The sequence below is a fragment of the Microtus oregoni genome, unplaced genomic scaffold, assembly GCF_018167655.1.
Source record: "Microtus oregoni isolate MIOR12 unplaced genomic scaffold, Mior012 000071F_ref0000514, whole genome shotgun sequence".
Taxonomy (NCBI): Eukaryota; Metazoa; Chordata; class Mammalia; order Rodentia; family Cricetidae; genus Microtus; species Microtus oregoni.
Genome location: NW_024543978.1, coordinates 5,055,911 through 5,078,408, shown reverse-complemented (window position 1 = coordinate 5,078,408; position 22,498 = coordinate 5,055,911). Strand labels below are relative to the sequence as shown.

Here is a 22,498-nt window from a genome sequence, read left to right as displayed (position 1 = left end):
ATTTGCTGAGCGAACTACCCAGACCCAGAAAGACAGAAACTACGTGTTCTCTTTTGTATGAGGAGCCTAGCTTTGAATTTTTAGACCTGTGTCTAACTTGGAGTGTCTGTAGCGGCAAAGAAGTCAGTGCCATCCACCAGAAGGGAAGGCAATGGTCCTATACACCTGTGAGCCCTGTGGGCTACCGTACCAACCTGCCAGCTAAGATGTGCCCACTGGGGCGGTCGTGGTGTGACTGTCACTGCTGATTAAATTTGAAGCCTGCTCTGAAGGAGGGCTCTGTGCCTGGCACTGCAAGCCCCAACGAAATCCAGGGCTGGAAAAATCATAACCCTGACAGGGATCATCTTACAACTGCTCTTCTGCTAAATGGGCACAGTGTCAAACGGTCTTCTAAATATTTATGTGTACTTTCATAGATTGCTGCTGTTCACGGGTAGCCGGAGAAGCTTCTGGGCATAGTGAGCTGCAGACAATGTAGAGACTCACAACTGGCCAAGTGCAGAGACTAAGGGCTGATTAAGGACTCAGCTGTAAATGAGGTATCTCCATCACCCCCTTCATGGCTCAGAGAACACTGAAGAAAAGGAAGTAGAGAGAAAGTGAGAGCCGGGCCATAGGAGGGGTGCTGAGAGGGGCTAGTTTCTGGATGGAACGGACATGGCTGTTGTACACGCAAACTCACATCCTACCAGCTGCTTGCACAAGACTAGGCCCACGGAAGCTCACTGCAGATGGGGGAGGGGTTCACAGAGCGCCACTTCTCCCCAAGGAGCTGTTAATGGTCGCTGTAAGAAAAGAGTCCTGTTTTCCAGTGTCCTAGCCACTGGTAAGTTTCCTTTGCTTACGTAAATAACCCCACGCTAGGCTCATGAAAGAAATCATGTAATTAAAAGCAGAGCCCACAATAGCTAGAAGACTTGAAAGTAAGAAGGGGCTTTAAGAAGAGTAGTTCAGTGGGCTGGGTATGACAGTCTCACAGGGGAAATATGATCAGAGTATGATTGATATATATGTGTATATATATATATGTATATTTGGAAAAAATAAAATAGCTTTTTTGCTGTTGCTTTGTTTTATTAAAGCAAAGTGTATTGGTGTATGCTTGCAATCTCAGCTCTGGGTAGGAATACAGGGGTAGAGTCCTGGGATTCACTGACCTGCATCTAGCAGACTTGGTGAGTTTCGAGCCTATGAGAAGGTAGACAGTTCTTGAGGAGCGACACCTGAAATTGCCCTCTGGCCTACTTGTGTGTGGTGGGGGGCAATGTGTGGGTGTTGGTTTGCAGTCCCAGCCCCTCAGGGGCTGTGGTGGGAGGACTGCAAGCTTCAGGCCAGTCTGGCTTCATAGTGAGGCTTTGTCCCAACAGCTTTTTCCTCCCACCTTGGGGTTGGCTCAGCAGTTGAGTTCTGGCTCGGCATGCATCGGTCCCTGAAGTGAGAAAATAAATGAGACCTATATAATTCGAGAGCATTTGGAGTTACAGAAAAGTTCCAGATAACAGAGTATCTGCTACCCAACACCCCCTTTCCCGTGTTGTTGGCGCTTACCTTAGCGCGGCTCATTTATCACAATTAATGAGCCCTTATTAACGCGGGTAATGTGTTATTGTTCTCTGAGCTCCAGATTTTACACCCATTTCCTCCGCTGTCCCCGGACGTCCTTTTTCTCCTGCAGTCATCAGTTATCACGTCTCCTTCCATTCTCTGGGCCTTCAGCGCCTCAGCTTTTCTTTCATGACCTTGGCAGCCTCAGGGGGCCTGCCCAGGTGCTAGAAGGGTGATCTTCAGTTAAGGCTTTCTTTTTTTTTTCTGACACAGGGTCATACTATATAGTACTAGCTGTCCTGGAGCTTACTATGTGGACCAGGCTGTCCTCGAACTCATAGAGGTTTTTCTTACTCATCATTTTAATATTTTCTCTTGAGACAGAGGCCTCATTGCCAAGCTATCCTTGAACTCACTCAGCCTTCCGAGTAGCTAGGACTGCAGGTGGGAGGACTTCAGAGAAGGTGCCTTTTTGTCCACACCCTGTCATCAAGGGTGCAGCCCACCAACAGGAGGTTAATCTTGACCTTGATTCAGGCTTCTCTGCTGGGAAGCTTCTTTGTTGCTAGTTTCAACCCTGACTGAAGCCACAGGAAGGTTCCACCCACTGCCTCCTCTGAGAAGTCCCTGACTTAGACGGTTGCAATCCTTTTATGTAGGTACCCCTGAAATGTTCTTTCACAATCCCCTGACTTAGACGGTTGTAATCCTTTTATGTAGGTACCCCTGAAATGTTCTTTCACAATCCCTTGTTACCTGGGAAATGTTATGTGACCCTAGGTGGACAGGTGTGTGAGACCGGTGTGCAAGCCAAACTTTGATAGTAAACCATAAGGAGATGTGTTTAAAAACTTCTTTGGTACACATGAATCTTGCTTGTTTGTTTTTACCATTTATTAAAGATGGAAGCAAACTTAGATTCTAAGGTATTTTTACATGAAGAATTAAATTGTGGCGCTGGAGAGCTGGTTCAGTGTATGTAGGTGTTTGCCTCCAAGCCTGATGATCATTCCCTTCCCGGAACCCACGTGATGGAAGAAGGTAACTCCAGATATTGTCCTCTGACTTCCAAAGAGGAGACAAGGCGTGTATGCGCTCTCTCTCTCTCTCTCTCTCTCTCTCTCTCTTTCTTTCTCTCTCTCTCACACACACGTATTTTTTAAAAAGCATGAAAGAGTGGTCGAGTATTTTTCAGAGTAGAGAGGTGCTTTGATTTTATAATTGTTAATGCCCAGAGGACCTCTGTGCAGAGTATCAGTGGGGAAGTGTGTCTAAGGCCATTTCAGAAGCAGTTGGAAACTCTGTCCTAATCTCAAGTCAGAATCCAGTTAGCAATGTTTGTGGCTCTGTCTGCTTGGAGACAAGATCTCACTCTGGAGCCCAGACTTGTCTGCAATTCTCACTTAAACTCATGGCAAAACCCCTGTTTCAACTTCCCTCAGACTGGTACAATACACATAGCTGGCGTCACTTGATATTTTCTATTCTAAGACAAAGCCTTACTATATAGCTGTGGCTGTCCTGGAACTCACTCTGTAGATCAGGCTGGCCTCAGACTCACAGAGATCCACTTGCCTCTGCCTCTGAAGTGCTGGGATTAAAGGTGTGTGCCACCCCCACCCCCCACCCCCAGCATGATAACAATTCTTAAAATCAAACATACATTCTACCATGATACAATCCAAACATATGCTAATTTGACACTTAAAGGTTGAGGGATGACATTAGAAAATATTAAGTATTTTTTCCCTAATTAAGCCATTCTGTTTCTACAAGAATAGACAATTTTGTGCATACAGTAAAAAAAAAAAAAAAAGGAAACTCGTAGCATTTCATGGTTTTGAATCGGAGGGACTGTGTTTCAGGTAATTTTAGCAGTGCTGAGTGATGGGCAGCCTGTGAAGACCAAAGCCTGGGAGTGGGGCCCCAGTGAGACCCCGTGGTGGGACACGAGTCAGCATGCGTGCCAGAAACAACTCGGATGGATTCAGCTTGCATTTGATTCTGAACTCAGAAATTCTTCACTGTTGCCAAAGTTTTCATAAACCCGACCTTCAGCTCCATGGCCCTGTATGAGGTCACAGGCTAGAATAGAAGAAGCCAGGCTCTGTCCGGTCTTTTATTTTTGAAGTTACATGTGCAAATATATTTATTTTCTTTTTTTTTTTTACTTTTTGTTTTGTCTTTGAAACATGTATTTATTTATTTAATGTTGGGCAGGGGTGGGGGTGGGGTTTGGGCCCAGTTTACTGAAGTCCCTTGTCTCCTTCAGTGGGTCCCAAAGTTAACCTCAGCTCATCAGGCCTGGCACTGGGTGCCTTTCTGTGTCACCATCTCCTGGTCATATCTTTTATTTCGGGGACATGGTCTGCCTTGCTCTGTAGTCTAGGCTGGCCTCACGCTGACAAAAGGTTGTTTCTTTTACATTCCCTGGTAAACTCCAGTGCTGTGTCTTGTGATTTTGTTTCTTGAGTCCTCAAAGCTTGACGCTTGGGGTCGTCTCCAGCTGTGCTGGAGCTTTGAAGAGCCTCCTTGCTCCCTGGTCCTGTCTGTAGTCTCAGGTTTGACTACTATATTTCTTCCTCTGTACTCATCCGTTTTCCCCAAGAGCCTTGGTTGTTTTTGTGATGGGATGGTGTAAGGAACATTGAACAGAGGCCTAAAAGCAAAAAAAAATGGGCTTTTTTTCTTTGTTTGTTTGTTTTGGTTTTTGGTTTTTTTTGAGACAGGGTTTCTCTGTAGCTTTGAAGCCTTTTCCGGAAGTAGCTCTTGTAGACCAGGCTGGCCTCAAACTCACAGAGATCCACCTGTCTCTGCCCCCAAGTGCTGAGATTAAAGGCGTGAGCCACCACCGCCCGGCTTTGTGCAACAAAATGTTTTTACCATGAACACTATTTTAGTTACTTTTCTATTGTTGAGGAAAAACACCATGGCCAGGGAAATTTATAAAGGGAATATTTAACTTGGCTAAAAGTGTTCAGTTTGGCTTCCAGTTTCAGAGCGTTAGCATCCATCGTGGTGGGACAGTTGAGAGTTCTCATCTTGATCAACTAGGGAGGGAGGGAGGGAGGAAGGGAAAGAGAGAGAGAATGGTTGGAGCCTTTTGAAACCTCAAAGCCGCCCACCCCAGTGACACACCTTCTCCAACAAGGCTGTGTCTCCAAACCCTTCTCAGACGGTTCTACCCTACAACTGTGGACCAAGTATTCAAACATGATTCTACAGAGACCGTTCTCATTCAAAACCCCTCACATTCCACTCCTTGGCCCCCACAGGATCCTGGCCTTACCTAGTGAAGAAAGCACTTAGTTCAGCTTCCACAGTTACTCCGTCTTCCACAGTCCCAGCACTGTATAAAAGTCCAAACTTCAGTGAGCTCAGCTGAGGGGGATCCTGCCCTCAGGGCTCCACTGCCTGTTCTTTGGTGCAGGTTAGGCCTCCCTTGATTAAGGAGATAAGGCTACCTCAATCAGCACCCTTGATTGAAAAGATAAGGCTATCTCAATCAGGACCCTTGGTTAAGGATATAAGGCGATCTTGGTCAGCAGGAGCCTCAGCTACAGCACTAGAATTTTCTGCTGCTCTTTTTCTCCTCTAAATGTACATTTGAATTCCCTTTTACCCACTTTTCACTGTGGCCCTGTAGAAGACTGATTACTAATAATGACAAGACAGAGTCAATGTTAGGCTGTCTTAAAATATCCTCCATCAAGAGAATTAGTCCATTACTTTTCAATTTAACCTCAGGCAAATTTGAAGGACAATGACAGAAAGCAGCCCCATTCTTAGTGAAAATGTCACAAGAATTAGCCGAGCAGCTAAAATCGTCCCCTCTAAGAACTTCCTCTCCCCCTTTCCACTTAAACTGTTCAACTTCCAGCTTTTTCCTCCTGCTTTCTTCATATTTATTTATTTGTCCATTTATTCGAGACAGGGTCTCACCATGTAGTCCATCTGAGCTTAAAATCCCCATGTAAACCAGGCTGGCCTTAAATGTGCAGAGGTCTGTTTGTATCTGCCCGTGGAGTGCTGGGATCAAAGGAGCACACACTATACCTGGCTCCCCCTGCTATTGCCAGATGTGTCCTATGCTTTCAATTCCCTGCGATGTTTCTTTCTTTCCTTCTCAGGGTCCTATTCGAGTTTCCTGGCCCCATGGTTGATGTTAAACCTTTTTCCATATTCTAAATGGTAACCGTGTTAACAAAAGAAAAATTACTCAATTCACTCTGTCTTTCTAGAGAATGCTTAAGCCCATGGGTGTCTTTTGGAAAACACCAGGCACTGGAAAGATAGCTCAGCAGTTAAGAACAATTTTTTTTTTTTTTTTTTTTTTTTTTTTTTTTTTTTTGGCAGAGGACCCAAGTTCAATTCCCAGAACCCACGTCAGAAGGCTTACAATCACCTAAACTCCAGCTCCAGGGAGACCTGATGCCTCTGGCATCTGCAGCTATCGGCACTCGTGCACATAAAACCACACACACACGCACACACACACACACGCATATATCTAATAATAATAATAAATTAAAAAAATCAGCAGCAATAACAAAACAACCACCAAACTTGCACTGGGGTCTATGCAGCTAATATTGTCAACTTGACAGGCTCTGGAGTCATCTAGAAGACAAGCCTCTGAGTGATCATCTAGACTGGGCAGCTGAGGTAGGACCCACACTAATGTGGGCACTGTCCCATAGGCTGGGGTCCTGGACTGAATAAAAAGGAGAAAGTGAGTGTCAAAGCAAAAGCCACAGCTCTCGTCTAGAAGAGAATAAGAGATGATTTTGGAGCTATCTTGTGTGGCCATGGCCCTGGAACAGATTTAGGGTGCCCCGAATTCAGTGTAAGCAGTTTCATGAAGTTTTTCTAGTTTTACCAAACAAAGAAAGTCATATATATCTTGGCAAATTTAAAATCCATTGGTGGGTGTACTAGTGAGGCCCGGCCAGCGAGATGGAAAGCTTTTCCTATAGGCTCATGATACCATCTGATGATGTTCTTAGCTCTTGGATTGGTGGAAGATAGTGGTCTGCTAAATTACTAGATTTCAAAAGTCTCTAATCTGTGAGTCATGGGATGTGAGTTCTGACACAGCGATGACCAAGGGATGGCTGTTCCAAAGGGCTGGAACTATTGGCCTTTGGACCTGCTACGTTGCCACCCCTCTACCCGGTTTGTCTTTGCAGAGACACCTTCTTCTCGGGTGTTTTCCTTCCATGAGCTGTGAACCCGCATTCATCTCCACCTGGTTCCTCACTATGGATATGATGAGACCACAATGAGACAGGCTCCTTCACGTTTCTGCCACCATGGTTCCTCAATACGAGGGACTGCAGTGAGGAGAGACCTTGAGTGAGAAAGACCATCAGGCCTTTGCCAGCGTGAGAGAAAGAGTGTAACTGGCTGTTGCTGAGGCGTGAAGTTCTCGGCTGCTTAATTACATGGCAGTCAGTAACTCCAGTGCCAAGTCTGCCCCTGTAATTCTAGGGCTCCAGAGGTGAGGCAGCAGGATGGAGAGCACAAGACCGTCCATAGCAAGGCATACTCTCAAATTTAAAAACCAAACAAACCTGTGCTTACCATCTTTAAAGAAAGGAAGACTGGGTGGGAGACAGGGGACTGTTATCTCTCTGTGGCTTTGTAACTGCCGTGTCTTGTCAGATAGGGCTCCGGCCAGGGTCCACCAGGACAGCTACTTAAGAAAGACATCAAAGCGGGGGGTGGGGGGCATAGGAAAGACTTGCTGCTCATGCTCTGTCACTGCCTGCTTGACGATGACCCTTTATCCAGCACTGTAGTTGTCCCGGCCTCTGGATGTTTCCTACAATCCCAGAAGTAAGCTAGTGTGTGATTTTTTTTCCTCCACATTGAAGCACTCCCCTCTGGATGAAGGAGTAAGGCCCATAACTCGCAGGAAACATACAAGGCTCAGAAAGCCCATGAAACTTACAAACCTCAGGAAAGTCAGAAGATTGCATGATTCATAAGGCCCCTCCCTAAGGTTATAGAAGCATGGAGAAACTGCTGAGGGAGAGGAACCTCTTATTTGAGGTTGCCTGAAATTTGGACAAGAAGCTCCAGAGATGCTGCTTTCTTGAGCTGTCACCCATTCTGGGGTGAACTTGAGTCATGCATGTCCCTGTCTGTAAGTAACCCCTCATCTATGTTCCTGTGAGGAAACCCAGTAAACTCACTGGGTCATTGGCCAGACTTGCCTTGTGAGAGTGGAATCCTTTCTTTAGAATGTCTTTGGTGTGCTAGCTAGGATGAATGTATGCTTGTTCATATCTTCCCAGGGGAAGTGTTCACCATAGCCTCAGGGTGTTCCCATAATAAGTGATAGCACCCTGTTCAGCCAGTGCTTCTTGTTTGGGACTCTGCCCATCTCCATGAGGCTCCTCTGAGCTCTTTTCTATGGGTTTCCCTGTCATTGGGATTTCAGGGTCCCCTGGAGTTCTACCTTTGGATCCCTCCAGATTCCTGTATGACTTTAGGAACAGGGACCGGTGGAGCAGCAGCAACAGCAGCTCACATAGCTCATGAGAACCAACCGCACACATCTGCTTTCTACTTGTTTTGATTGGTGTTGTTTTAAAGTAAGTCATGGCAAGAATATTTATGCTACAGAAATCTTAACACTACAAATGATAGTTATTCTGCCTCCTAGGAAGCCAGTTTCCCGTGCAACGCTGGTACTGACATGGCTGCCAATTGCATGACATAGTCACCTGCCCCAGAAGCTGTGTTGAGCCCTGCAGCTGCTGTGGTGATGAAGCAGTGAGAACTAGAGAACCTGGGGAGGAACAGCTGCTACTGAGGCCATGGGCAGCTATGAGAAGCAAATGACATGCTCCAGCCTTTGTGTTTCAGCTCGAATCACAGCCAGGGAAGCAGGGCTTTCATAGAAAAGCAACCCTTTCAACCTAGATGAAAATCACACCCAAGATTTAACTAGATTGCATAGTAACAGCTCAAATGGACATTACCATTTGTCAGAATCTCAAGAAATAAGTGTGATTATCTACTTAATGTGGTGGAGAAAGGACCAGAAGCACAGATGCACAATCAGGAGTAAAAATTCATGGGAAGGAGCAGAAACAACCAAGTCCATAGGTGCATGGTCATGTGCAGAGGTGCACGATTAGAAATGCAGGTGCATGGGTCAGGAGCAGAGGTGCATGGGTCAGAAGCACAGGTGCATGGGCAGGAGCAGAGGTGCATGGGTCAGGAGCACAGGTGCATGGGTCAGGAGCACAGATGCATGGGTCAGGAGCACAGGTGCATGGCCAGGAGCAGAGGTGCATGGGTCAGGAGCACAGGTGCATGGGTCAGGAGCACAGGTGCATGGGTCAGAAGCACAGGTGCATGGCCAGGAGCAGAGGTGCATGGGTCAGGAGCACAGGTGCATGGGTCAGGAGCACAGGTGCATGGGTCAGGAGCACAGGTGCATGGGTCAGGAGCACAGGTGCATTGGGCAGGAGCAGAGGTGAATGGGTCAGGAGCACAGGTGCATGGGCAGAAGCACAGGTGCATGGGCAGGAGCACAGGTGCATGGGTCAGGAGCACAGGTGCATGGGTCAGGAGCACAGGTGCATGGCCAGGAGCAGAGGTGCATGGGTCAGGAGCACAGGTGCATGGGTCAGGAGCACAGGTGCATGGGTCAGGAGCACAGGTGCATTGGGCAGGAGCAGAGGTGAATGGGTCAGGAGCACAGATGCATGGGTCAGGAGCACAGGTGCATTGGGCAGGATCACAGGTGCATGGGTCAGGAGCACAGGTACATGGGCAGGAGCACAGGTGCATGGGTCAGGAGCACAGGTACATGGGCAGGAGCACAGGTTCATGGGTCAGGAGAAGAGGTGCATGGGCCAGAAGGAGAGGTGTATGGACAGGAGCAGAGGTGCATGGGTCAGAAGCACAGGTGCATGCGCAGGAGTAGAGGTGCATGGTTAGGAGCAAAGCTATATGGGTCAGGAGCACAGGTATATGGGTCAGAAGCAGAGCTGCATGGGTAGGAGCACAGGTGCATGGGCAGGAGCAGAGGTGGGCAGGAGCAGAGGTGCATGGGTCAAGGCACAGGTACATGGGTCAGAAGCAGAGGTGCATGGTTAGGAGCAGAGGTACATGGACCAGGAGCAGAAATGCATGGGCAGGAGCACAGGTGCATGGGTAGGAGCACAGGTGCATGGGTAGGAGCACAGGTGTATGGGTAGGAGCACAGGTGCATGGATTAGAAGTAGAGATGCATGGGCAGGAGCACACATGCATGGGTAGGAGCACAGTTGCATTAGCAGGAGCAGAGGTACATGGATTAGAAGCACAGGTTCGTGGGCAGAAGCACAGGTGCATGATCAGGAGTACATGTGCATGGGTCAGGAGATTCATGGGACAGGAACATAGGTGCATGGACAAGAGCACAGGTGCATAGCCACAAGCATAGGTTCACGGAACAGGAGCATAGGTGCATATAGGTGCACAGGTGGTCAGGAACATAGGTGCATAGTCAGGAACACAAGTACATAGTCCAGAACACAGGTGCATGAGACAGAGGAGCACAAGTGCGTGGGTCAGGAGCACAGATGGATGAGCGGTAGCACAGGGGTTTGGAACAGGAATATAGGAACATGAGCAAAAGGAAAGCTGCACGGGCAGGGGCACAGGCATGTTTACGGTCATCAGCAGTGGATGGCCAGGGACAGAGAGGAGAGATGGGGAAGTCTGGTCACCAGATCTGGGGACACTTCTCAAGGTGGACCATTCCCATGAGAATGTGTCCTCTGTAGCCATGGTTCTTGTTCACCGAGGTTTCTGACCTGCCTAGTTCCCACAGTCATTGAGTCCCAGAGAAATCACATAGAGGTCTACATTAGTTATAAACTGATTGGCCTAGTAGCTCAGACTTCTTGTTAACTCTTATAACTTATATTAGTCCATTATTCTTGTCTATGTTAGCCACGTGGCTCGGTACTTTATTTGGCAAGGCAGTCACATCTTGCTTCTTCTTGGGTCATGACTGCAGACTGCAGAATCCTCTTTCCAGAATTCCTCTGTTCTCATTTCCCTGCCTATATTTCCTGCCTGGATACCAGCCAATCAGCATTTTATTAAACAAGTACAAGAAACAAATGTTTACAGAGTAAAACCATTGTCTCACTGCAATTCCACCCCCCCCTTTTTTTTTTAAAAAAAGAACAAGAACTCTGAATCTAATATTCTTTGTTTAGCTTTTCTCCTGACCAGTATCCATAACAGCCAACATTCTAAACAAAGGAAAATATCCATAGTCCATTTTTTTGGGAATGTGGGAGTAGTTTTCCAGGCTACTTCATGCTGGTTGGGGGTGCTGATAATCTTATGGGTACCTAAAGAAAATTTAGAATTATGATCAAGTCATGACTGGAGTATCCTGTGAGGCTTGATCATCTCAGGCAGAGGTCTTGAATCTGTTCTGGATGTAGAACTCAGACATCTGGGTCATCTGCTCCTATTGGAGATTTCTCAGGTGGTCTTCCTTGATCAAATCTGATTTTTCTTAACTCAGAATGAATCTACAGTCTCTAATTTCCTGTGGCAATAAAAGCAAAACCTCTTCTTCAAAGGAACATACATTTTGACTTCAATTCTGAAGTCAAGGTATTTTCAAAATACCTATTTTGGATTAATTTAGCAGATTTATAAACAAATATCTTTTGGTAGCTGTTGCTCTTTCCTCAGCATTCAAACAATTCAAAGATAACATGATAGCATATAGTATCCAGGCTGTTCTTGAACTCACAGAGATCTGCCTGCCTCTGCTTCCCAAGTGCCGGGATTAAAGGTGTGTCCCACCATACCCAACTACTCTCTTTATTTTAAGGACTTTATCCTTTTTTCTTTTCTCTCCCAAGCCTACATATATTTTTAAACACACTGTAAACCATTTAGAGGTTTTATTTGTCTGAATCTATCTTTACAGTATATCTCTCTTTTTCTGACCACATGAGTCTTTAATTTGCTAAGCAATGTGGCTAGGATTAAAGCTGTGACCGGCCAGAACCATGTTTATTGCCACAACTCTATGGCGTTTCAGGGTCCGTGATGCCACCAAGAAGCATGCTGTAGGCTATTCATAAACATCATTGAAGTGTTTTGTGGCAGAGCCTCTCAAAAGGGCTGCAAAGTTTTTGCAGCTAAAGCTGAGTCAGAAAGCCTTTCTTAAATGAGATGCATTTGCCTCTAGTAAACAGAGCCAATCTGAGAAAATGCTGCTATCAATAAGCCATGCTTAACTCTATTCTTTTCTGTCTAGAATTACTTTTCAAGTTCTCTCAGGCTTTACATGGATGCAGTTGCCCCACGTTGGGCACCATTCTGTTGACTGAGGTTTCTGTCCTGCCCAGTTCCCACCGTCATTTCGTCCCAAAGAAATCACACAGAGGTCTACATTAGTTATAAACTGATTGGCCTAGTAGCTCAGACGTCTTGTTAACTCTTATAACTTATATGAGCCCATCATTCTTGTCTATGTTAGCCACGTGGCTCAGTACTTTATTTGGCAAAGCAGTCACATCTTGCTTCTTCTGTGACTGGGTCATTACTGCAGACTGTAGAATCCTCTTCCCAGAATTCTCCTGTTCTCATTGTCCCGCCTATACTTCCTGCCTGCTACCAGCCAATCAGCATTTTATTAAGCAAGTACAAGAAACAAATGTTTACAGGGTAAAGCCATTGTCCCACAGCAGGTTCTGTAGTGACTAAGCAGACAGTGCACTCTTTGGATAATATCCTGCTTCCCTTGCTGTGTCGCTGCCTGCTCAGTGGGTTCATTCACAAAGTGGCTTTTGTGGCAGGTTGTGGGGGTTCTGTATGAACAAATTGACCTGGGTACTGTGACTGCTGAGCACCTAGAAAGCCAGAAAGAGAAACTAACAGTAAAACTGTGTGACATCATGCCTGGGGTGGGGCTTGAGGTCAGCTGCAAACCCATGTGACCACGCTTGTATATAAAGGCACAAAGCACAGCTGTAGACTCCAACAGTGAACAATGGAAAACTACTCGAAAGGCTTACTGGCAGTCTAAGTGACCCAAAGAAAGGTCTAGATCTTTCTAGAATATGGAACATGAAGATGACAGGTCAAGGTGGATTTCAGAGGACTGGGGCTGTAAGTCACAGGACACTTACTAGCATGCAAAAGCCTCCTACACCAATGATGGTGGAAAGAAAAGTGATTTAAGCAGATACATAGACCTGATGGTAGTGGTCCATGGCCACAGTGCTGGCTCTCAGAAGACTGAGGCAGGTGGATCGCAAATTGGAAGCCAACCTGGACTAGGAAGTGAGTTCTGAACCAACTGAGTTACACAGCAAGACTAAGTCCAATAGATGATGATGATGAAGAAGAAGATGATGATGATTTCTCTCTCTCTTCCTGAGACAGGGTTTCTCTGTAGCTTTGGAGCCTGTCCTGGAGCTAGCTCTTGTAGACCAAGCTGGCCTCAAACTCACAGAGATCCTCCTGTCTCTACCTCCCTAGTGCTGGGAGCCACCACCTGATGATTCTCTTAAGAGACATGAACTGGTATGAGAAGATATGACTATTTTTTTCCTCCCGCTCTCTCCCCTTCCCCCTCTACTCCTCCCTTCCCTCTTTCTTCTCTGCAGAACAATTACCAGTAATAAAGGTATTTTGCTAATATTTGTGACACTGTGCATAGGTTTGAGTGCAAGCATGTTAGCAAAGCCAAATAGGAGTTTCTGGATGAGCAGAAGGCAGCCCAGCACACCCTGTTCTTTCTTTGCAGACCCCAGAACAACACCCTGGACTCCTTTTCTAAGCTGCTATTGGAAAACAACCTGCAGTTTCCAAAACATCATGAATTAAAATGCCAAGGAGAACTCCAGGTGTTACGAGTGGGAGGATGGGTTGAGGTGGCATTTGAAAGCGATATTGTCACACATGTTACACAATAGATGGGCCCTGAGGGACATCCCGCTGTCAGCAGTGGTGGCAGGGAGACAGTCCAACACCACTGCCAGCAGCCTGAAGAGCTTCTTTTCCCTTAGAGACCTTTGCTCAGGTGAGGCCATATGCTTGACGATAGCACAGAAAAGAATTTTAAGATGAGCCAGACGCAAGGCAAACTGAATGAGTTCACTAAGTGTTTAGACAGAGACATAGGAAAAAGACAGCACACACCTGAGTCACGGGTGTCAACTTCTCAAGAGGGCTCTCTTTGATGGCCTGGAACTCACTATGCAGAGCAGACAGGCCTTCATAGGAGATCTGTGTGCCTCTGCCTCCTGGGTGTTGGCTTTCAGCATGTGCTCCACATTTGCTAACGCTTTGGCGCCTCCGCCATGGCTCCACGCACGGTCCTGTGGCTTTAAATTGCATCCCTCAAAGGAAGCAAATCATTACAAAGTTTAAAGATGAAGTAGAGTTTGAAATGAAGTGAAAACAATATTCAAGCTGGGTTATTTAAAGGATTGTGCGTTGTCAGTAAAGCTGTAAGGGGTTTGCCTGAGGTGCAATGTTCCAGTGTAGGGATGAGAGAGGTGTGCTGAGATGGGGAAACTCACCCATGTTTTCAAATCCTTGTCTGAGGTGCCTCTAGAGAGATGCACATGAACTCTCCAGGCACTTTGGCTTTATCATGAGAATGAGAATTCTGGGATAGAAGCTGTCTCGTCCAAGGCTGATTGACTGAACAGAACTGCAATGATGTGGAGGGTTTGGAATGTTGCAAGTCCAGAGCCAGTTCACCACAGGAGAACCATCTTTTGCCCTCTTCTGTACCCAGCCTAACAGCTTCTGTCACCTCAGGTAAATCCTTAGGAGTGTATGATCGACCCCTAGTTCCTTTCAATCAAGGGCTAAGAATGCTGTCGGGGGTATCTATGGCCTATAGTAGTGCGCTGCCCTTTCTTCTGTAACTGCCCACCTCAGGTTCCCCCCTAAGTATATGAGAAATGCTATTTTATGACTGTCTTTGCCCTGTTGTTATAAAAATTCATGGGGTTACTACTTCACTGGAACATGGGATTTGGGGAGAGCTCAATCTGTAATCCCAGTCAGCGGTCACCCCTGCTAGGTTCAGAAGAGTCATTGTCTCTGAGCCCTCTGCAGTGAGGCTGTGACATTCAGTGGCACTGAGGTTCTTGAATATTAGCCAGAAAGAAAGGCAAACTATGAGCCAGGGTGGTTGGGGGGCCCTTCCCTTCTCACCCCTTCACACTGCTTCTATACCTTCCTGTCTCAGTGCTAAGTAACCCAGTCACAAAGGACTTAATAGGATGCCTCTTCCACAGGTACCAGAACACTCAAATTCAGAGACGGAACATAGAACGATGATCGCCAAGGGCTGGGGCCGGGGAAGGGAAAGTCGGGCTTACTGTTTAAGCGATGATGAACTTCAACTTTGCAAGATGAAAGCTTTGGATATGGGTGGGCTAGATAGCTGCAGGCAACATGAAAGTGGTCCATACTACTGAGCCACACTCTTTAAAATGGCACATAGAAAGTTCTCAGGCATAATTTACAATCATCACCATCATCATCACCACCACCATCACCATCACCACCACCATCATCACGTCACCATCACCACCACCATCATCATCACCACCATCATCATCACCATCACCACGTCACCATCATCACCACCATCATCACCATCATCATCAGACTTGAGGTCAGCTTGGCCTCTACATAGTGAGTTCCAGGCTAGCCTGGGCTACGTAGTGAAACCCTACTTCAAAAATAAAACAAAATTAGAGAGCAGGGAGTCAGTGCAGCTGGTAGGGTGCTGGCTGGCATTCAGCCTTGGCACCAGCTCCAGCCCAGCATGAATGGGAATCCCTGACCTCGGGAGGTGGAGGCAGGACAATGAAGGTTATCCTCAGCTACATAGTGAGTTCAAGGCAGACTGGGATATGAGACCCTGTCTTTGAAACAAAAGTAAAACAGCACCAAAAAGAGTAAAATTAAGAAAAATGTTGACTGAAAAGCTTGAGTTTGATGAAAGATACTCTTAACAAATTTAGAAAGCCCAAAGGTCCAGCGCATGGGAAGGGCAGAGAGCACGGTGAACACAGAACAGGGCCTGGGGAGGTGCTGTCTCCTTCATCTATGCATGTTTGGGGAGGAGGCTGTTAAGGTCTATTTCACACAGTATATGTTACACAATGAAATAATAGTCACATGCTAATATGAGCTTAGAGTGTGCCTATTTTGGGCATTAGACAGATCTAGGCTCTGAGACTCTTTTAATCATGTGATTTATTTGTGTAACCAATTTATTCTCTCCATGAGGTCCAAGCAAGGTGTGAAGCAGGTCGTTTTCCGGTTATTGTATTTCTAAATATTTCCTGCATAAACAAATAATGGTATCTATTAGCAAACAGTTCGGGGTAGTGCTTTGCTGCTTGGAAATATGAGTGCAGAATAGCTTTTATTTATGACAGTTACTGAAAGCATTCAGCAGAGTGGCACGAAATAAGCAAACAATAATTGCCTGTTTATTATATTTATAATTGTTATTTATGAACTGTCACAAGGCCTAGCACATATCACTAACCCATAAACATCGTGTTTGTAAGAATAATAAGTACTTTATTATATTCAGGCTCAGCAGAGTCTGGCACCACACGTGCGGGAAGAAAGTGGAAGTTTATTCTTGTTAATTATTATTATTAAGTAAAGCACTTAACAACAGTTCTCCCCGCAGGCGCTAACTAAACAGACTCACTGGAGACTGCCCCTCCTCCCAAACCGCATGACGCCACGCCCCCTGGTGCGGAAGCTCCGCCCTCCCCCGTCCGGGCAGGGCCTTGCTGCGCCTCAGACACCATGCGCATGCGCAGTCTCCCTTTCGCCGCCGGAGCCTCTGGCCGCTGCCGGGCCGGCCGCTACAGCGTGCGTGCGTAGTGCGTGCGTGCGTCGGGGCGTGCGTGCATACGTGCGTGCGTGCCGTAAACTCGCCGGGCACCGCGGCCTCGCCCTCCGCCCCTGCGCCCCGCCGCCCAGGCCGCCGCCCCCCGCCCGCGCCGCCGCCCCCGACGGGGAGGATCATGGCGAAGGTGGAGCAGGTCCTGAGCCTCGAGCCACAGCACGAGCTCAAGTTCCGAGGTAAGCGGGCGGCCGGCCCGGGAGCTGTCACTCAGCGCCCGGCGCCGGAAGGGACGCGCCCTGAGGGCAGGACACTGTCCGCCGGAGGCCCGCATGCACCAGGCGCCTAATTCATGCTTGTGGAGTCAGTGCACGGAGTCTGCCTGAGTTCCCTTCTTGTCAGCCTCCCCACCTCACCCCGGGCAGCCAATAACAGCCCAGGAGTCCTGTGCACACTTTTTGGGTAGTTCATACACTTTCTGTATACATTTGTGTGTGAAGGTGCACTTTGCACATGTAAGCATGCACACGTGAATAAAAAGGTGCACATTATACAACTATATGCACAGAATATGCATGTTATAGTGTGTATACATACATTTACGTATGTATGTGTACACACACATACAAACACACACGTATTTATATACGTGTATATGTAGACTCACCAAATCTAAGGGTCATGATATGAGGCAACAGGGGCCATGTCTGGCCCGTTCCTTCCTTCTTGGCATGTTCTGAGCCACCATAGTGGACACTGGAGGCCTATAAAGCTCATCACACCAGTGTGCAAGATGGTGGTGGCAGGCGGTGGTAAGTGCTCTGAAGGAAAGGATGAAGCTAGACTCTATGAAGGTGGACTTTAGGTTGGCTGGTGTGATCGCCCAGTATTGTCTGTATGTAGCCCACAACAGGTGCTCACGATTAGGGTGCCGAGAGTCACCCATTTCTCTACCGTTGGGAAGCACGGCTACCCGGTTGGCACATATGGACTTTTCAGAAGTTTGCCACACTTAGCCATTGTAGCCACAGACTCCCGGGAGACGCTTCTGAGCTGCGGCTGAGGAAGCAGAGGCTGTCCAGTTAAGCCCAAAACAACTTCAGGAAGCCTAACACTGGCTGTAGGGATGGCGCAGCAGCTAATGGCGCTTGCTACCAAGGCTGATGACTTGAGTTCAGTTCCTGAGACCCATGTTGTGCAAGGAGAGAACCGACTCCTACAAGTTGTACAGACACACAGACAACATACACAAACATTTTCAAATAAAAATATCCTGTCAATGTGGATTCTAGTTGCCGGAAGCCCCCCACTTACCAGGATTACCTGGAGCTGGAGAGAGGTGGTGTCGTTTGATAGCAGCTATTTGGAATTTGGTGTCGTGTGCTCCTCCCTGTGTGTGCTCCTCCCTGTGTGTGCTCCTCTCTGTGGCTATGCAGCATTGAGCTGCAGCCTCCAGTTATGACCGTTAATGCTTCCGTGTGTTTGAATCCTGTCATCGCTACAAGGTGTCCGTCTCTGTATGGTGTGTGTGCACACATGTAAGATCGTCAGCATGCGTTGTTACTTTTTATTTTGCCTTTATTTATTCTTTGTGGGGATATGTGTGCCGTAGTGAACGTGTAGCGGTCACAGGACAGCTCACAGAAGCCATTTCTCTGTCCATTATGTGGGTGTCAGGGATTGAATTTTGAGTTCCAGTCTTGTTCAGTCAGTGCTTTGACCTGCTGGGCCATCCCGCTGGCTCTCGTTCAGGCTTGACCTTGAGAAGGCCCTCCTGCTTCTCGGCTGCTGGGATTACCGACCTCACAAATATTTGAGTAATAGATTATTATAAAACGGGCTTTGTGCTAGCTGGTTATGCACCTCTGGGCCGATGTAAGTCTGGAGCATGTTGAGGTCAGCTGTGATGTTCAGAAAGGTGAGTTAGATTGAATGCGTTCTTACTTAAGCACATTTTCCACTTAGGGGATATCAGGCTCTAACTTCATTGAGGGACATCTTTGTTTGACTTTCTGTGGTGGTCTCTGGGTTCCTTGGAAGAGACTGAAAGCCAGATAGTCAAAGTGGATATGGTAAGTCAGTGGCTGGAGTTCTTCATTCAGGAGCCCAGCTCTGCCTCCCCTAACTTGGCTCATTGGTCCACATCCATGTGTTGGGACCCAGGAATATTCCAAGTCTGGTTGATTGTGCTCACCCGTTCTTCCTCGGCATTCACTCACCCACCCTTTCCACCCCGGGAAAGAAGGGACAGATGAGATGGTCCAGATGGAAGAGCATGGTGGGCAATGCAGCCTGGAGCATGGGAAGTGTCACTGAAGCTGATTACAGAGGTCCAGTAACAGCAGGGTGGAAGTGGGTGGGTGTGTTCTAGACGTGGATGGTGGTATGCATAGAGATCCAAAAACTGGGGTGCTTGCTTCTTGGGAATGGCATGGGTAGGAGGTGTGGCGCAGATTGAAAGGCCAGGATTGGCTAGTCCACAGGAGTCGGGCCTGCACACCCACCAGGTTGAGACTGTGTGATGACTTGTTGGGCCTCCCTTGGGTTGAGCCTTGAAGCCCCAAGCGCCCCTACCATGTCCTCTGGTGTGTGATCTGGGAAGGAGACAATCATGTTCCGCTTCTTTTAGTTGCCTGTGTGTGACCTTGGACAGCTACCTTACTCCTCTTGTCTTTGAGTGGATGTCTGTGCTAAGAAGGTGACACCTCTTCAGCCAACATCACTAGTTGCCAGGGAGATGGTCCAGAAGTTTGGTGTCCGAATGTCCTCACTCTGGAAACATCCAGGGATGTGTGGGCTTCTGACAGGCTTTGTGAGCACAGAGCCCTTGTCTCTTGGAGATGAAGCCTTACCTACTGTGCCCTTCAGGCAGATCTGGAGGGAGCGGATATTCTGCCTTAGCTCCCTGGTGCTGGGATTGTGGGTGGTGCCAGCTGGGGTGTTTAGTTTCTTGGTTTGTTTGCTTTAAGCTGGGTGCTGAGACAAGAAAATGAGAGGCCCAGTAGTTAGCTCTTTGTGTTAAGGGTGAGAGCCTTCAGATTTAGCTGGTGTCCTTCGTGTTGTTGAGAATAAGGACTCTGATTTCTGCAGTTCCTCTTACTAGATTACACTTGTGAGCTAATCAAAGCCCTTGTTTTCTGGGGATCCTCAGACTTTTACTTCAGTTGAAGATGATGGTGTGGTATTTAGTATTTGCATTATCTCGGGATTTTGTGTGGTATGTTAAATTTAAATACATTATAGACTGGACATGGTGACATACACCGATAATCCAAGTACCCTGGAAACTAAGGCAGGGAGATTGCGGGTTCAAGATCAAGTTGGACTACATCTCAAGAAAACATATAAACAAAATAAAACCAAACCCATAACCAAACCCATAACCAAACCCCAAAAGGGCGGGAGTGTGATGTCAGTCAGTGGTATAAGACCCTTTGGTTTGATTTCCAGCACCACACATGTATGCATGTATACATGTATACATACATACGTGCACATACATGTACATACATATATGCATACATGCATGTAAATAGAGATTTCTCTGTTCTGCCCCGTTCCTCTGCCACTTCTAAATAATCACTCAGAGGCTTAATATTAATTACAAACTGCTTGGCCTATAGTTCAGGCTTATTACTAACTAGCTCTTACCTTTAAATTAGCCCATTTCTATTAATCTATGTATTGCCACGTGGCTTTTACCAGTCTGCTGGCATCTTGCTTCTTGGGCAACTCGCTCACATTTCCCTCGATTCTGCCCTTCTTTCTCCCTGTATTTTCAATTTGTCTTTTCCACCTAGCATTATTCTTTCTGCCTTGCTATAGACCAAAGAAACGCCTTCATTAACCAATGGAAATAAAACTTAACAGCATATAGAAGGTTATCTCATAGCACACACACACACACACACACATATGTATATATATGTGCATATGCCCACACATGGGCATGTACACACAGATTCCTATAGTTCTGTGGATCATGCTGCACTGCCCTGCATTCAACAGTTAGAGGAGACAGGAAGATGGGAAGACATGGGGTATGTAGGGCTTTCCAAGACCCCTGATTTTTATGAAGTCTGTAGACGCTCCTTCAGGCCAGGACAGCTCCTGAGAGAGTGAAAGGCTTCAGAGGCCTGTGGAAGGGTCCCTTTCTCCCTGCCCGACCTTCCAGGGCCTGATGCTACTTACATCTCTCTGGGAGCTCTGACATGTGTCTGCATCCATCCTCTCAAGACTCTCTTTCCTGTCCCATCAGATCTCCTCTGGTAAGTGGTGTCTTGTACATTTGGGTCATTGTCCAGGAGTCAAGCCTCCCCCACCCCATTGTATTCTTAGTGGTAGCTGGGAATGACTGCTAAGTACCTCACTGGGATGAGGCACCAGCTGCTTGTGGATTCGACTCCTTCTTGCCTGGTTCTGCCCCTAAGCTGGTGACCTCTGAGAAGTTAGTTGCAACACCGTTTGTGACTTGGGTACTTGAGCATTCCAAACTTGTGGATAGACACTATCTTTTGTGTGGAGAGAACAGATTCAGGTGGTCAGGTTGTTGTGTGATACAAGATGGGTGAGATTGAAAACAGGCTCCATCCAGTGGGTCCTGTCCGCTGTGGCCTCAGACTGTCCTGTACAGCATAACAAAATGTCAGCAGCCTAGTTAAGGCTTTCTGACAGCCGTGTGGTTTAAATCCATCCTGAATAGATGATTTTCATGTGTTTAATTATTAACCGGCTTGTTCATCAAAATCTAGTGGCATTAGTTCCTAGGCTTGAGTCAGACTTAAATCTTCATTGATAGTACTGTTTACTCGTGAAACCTTATCCCTAGGAGAAAAAGTGTGAACTAGAAGGTAACTTTCTCTTTGCTTCTTTTTATTAAAAACATTTGGCAGTCCTTGGCCTTGCACTTGGAAGGCAAGGCGGCGTCTCCGTGAGGACTTGTGGCGGGCGGCCTGGTAATTCCCTAATAACTTTTCATCCGCATGTTGATTTATCGAAGTGATTAGTCTGAGCTGATGGTTATTAAGAGATGGCTCCTAAGCGGCATTAACACCATCTTTTATTTATTACTCTTAGATGGCGTCTCTCTTCCAAAAAGACGGATTTTGCGCCTGCAGTCTTAGGCTAAGTAGTTGAAAATTAGGGACGGAGCATGGGAGTAAGTCCCTTGGTAGGCACTCAGGTGCTACGGAGAGTGTCAGAACAGAGACTGGACTTCTAAGGTGAAGACTGCTTCATCTGTCCCTTTCCTTGGTAAAAATCTTGCCATCTGAAGATGACCCTGTCCAGCAGGAACAGTGCTGTCAGCAAGATGACAGAAGATGAACACAGAGAACGGGTTCCATTAGTCAGGATGAGCTTGCCTTGGAGTCTTTCATAAAATAAAAGCCTTGAATTGTGCTAAAACAAAGTTGCATTATGGTTTTCAGCAGCCCCCTCGTTTTCTGTCATTTCAGGCCCTTTCAGGCCATTGTCAGTACATCACACCCAGATGACTTTGGCCCTTGTTCACCGGTTCTTTGAAGCCCTTACCTAAGGACCTGGGCGGCTACCTCAGAAACAAGAGTGGCTCAGGAAGCCGAGCTCTGGAAGCAGAGCCACTGAAGTTGAGTCATTCCAAGATTATCTTTAAAAAAAAAAATGGTGTGGTAATAAAATACTTCCTGAAATTTCCATTTTCTTCAAAATGCTAAATGCACCTTTTTTTTTTTTTTTTTTAAAGAGAAGCTGTTATTGACTGGGAACATCCTCATGGGTGCTTCTGGACGCCCCCCTTGGAAGGGGTGTCTGGAGTCAGTGCTGCTGATAAAATTATATAATCTCACAAGAAAATGCTTGCTATTTATATAAAATATTAAGAGTAAATATCCACTATTTAAAATTGATTGTCTCATTTGAAATTTAAAGGGATATTTAAAATGTATCCCCCACCCTCAGTGCTTCAAGCAGGCTTGGTTCCTGCAGAGAGAGGTGACAGTTTTACAGCCATATGAAGTGCGAGTGACCAGCAGGGTGATTTCCTCCTTTCATCTTGAAGCTCCTAGCACTTTTTAATTTTTATGTACAAAGACTAGCCTG

At 46.8% G+C, this 22,498-nt stretch overlaps 1 protein-coding gene across 1 annotated transcript in view; it reads left to right on the top strand.

The window, feature by feature from the left end:
• Window positions 1–16,485: 16,485 nt before the first annotated feature.
• The window catches only part of Vapb (VAMP associated protein B and C), a 43,152-nt gene continuing 37,139 nt past the window's right edge, over window positions 16,486–22,498 (top strand). The window contains exon 1 of the mRNA XM_041641716.1: window positions 16,486–16,659. Coding sequence (XP_041497650.1) covers window positions 16,602–16,659 — 58 coding nt within the window. The 5' untranslated portion in view covers window positions 16,486–16,601. The remainder of the gene's footprint in view (window positions 16,660–22,498) is intronic.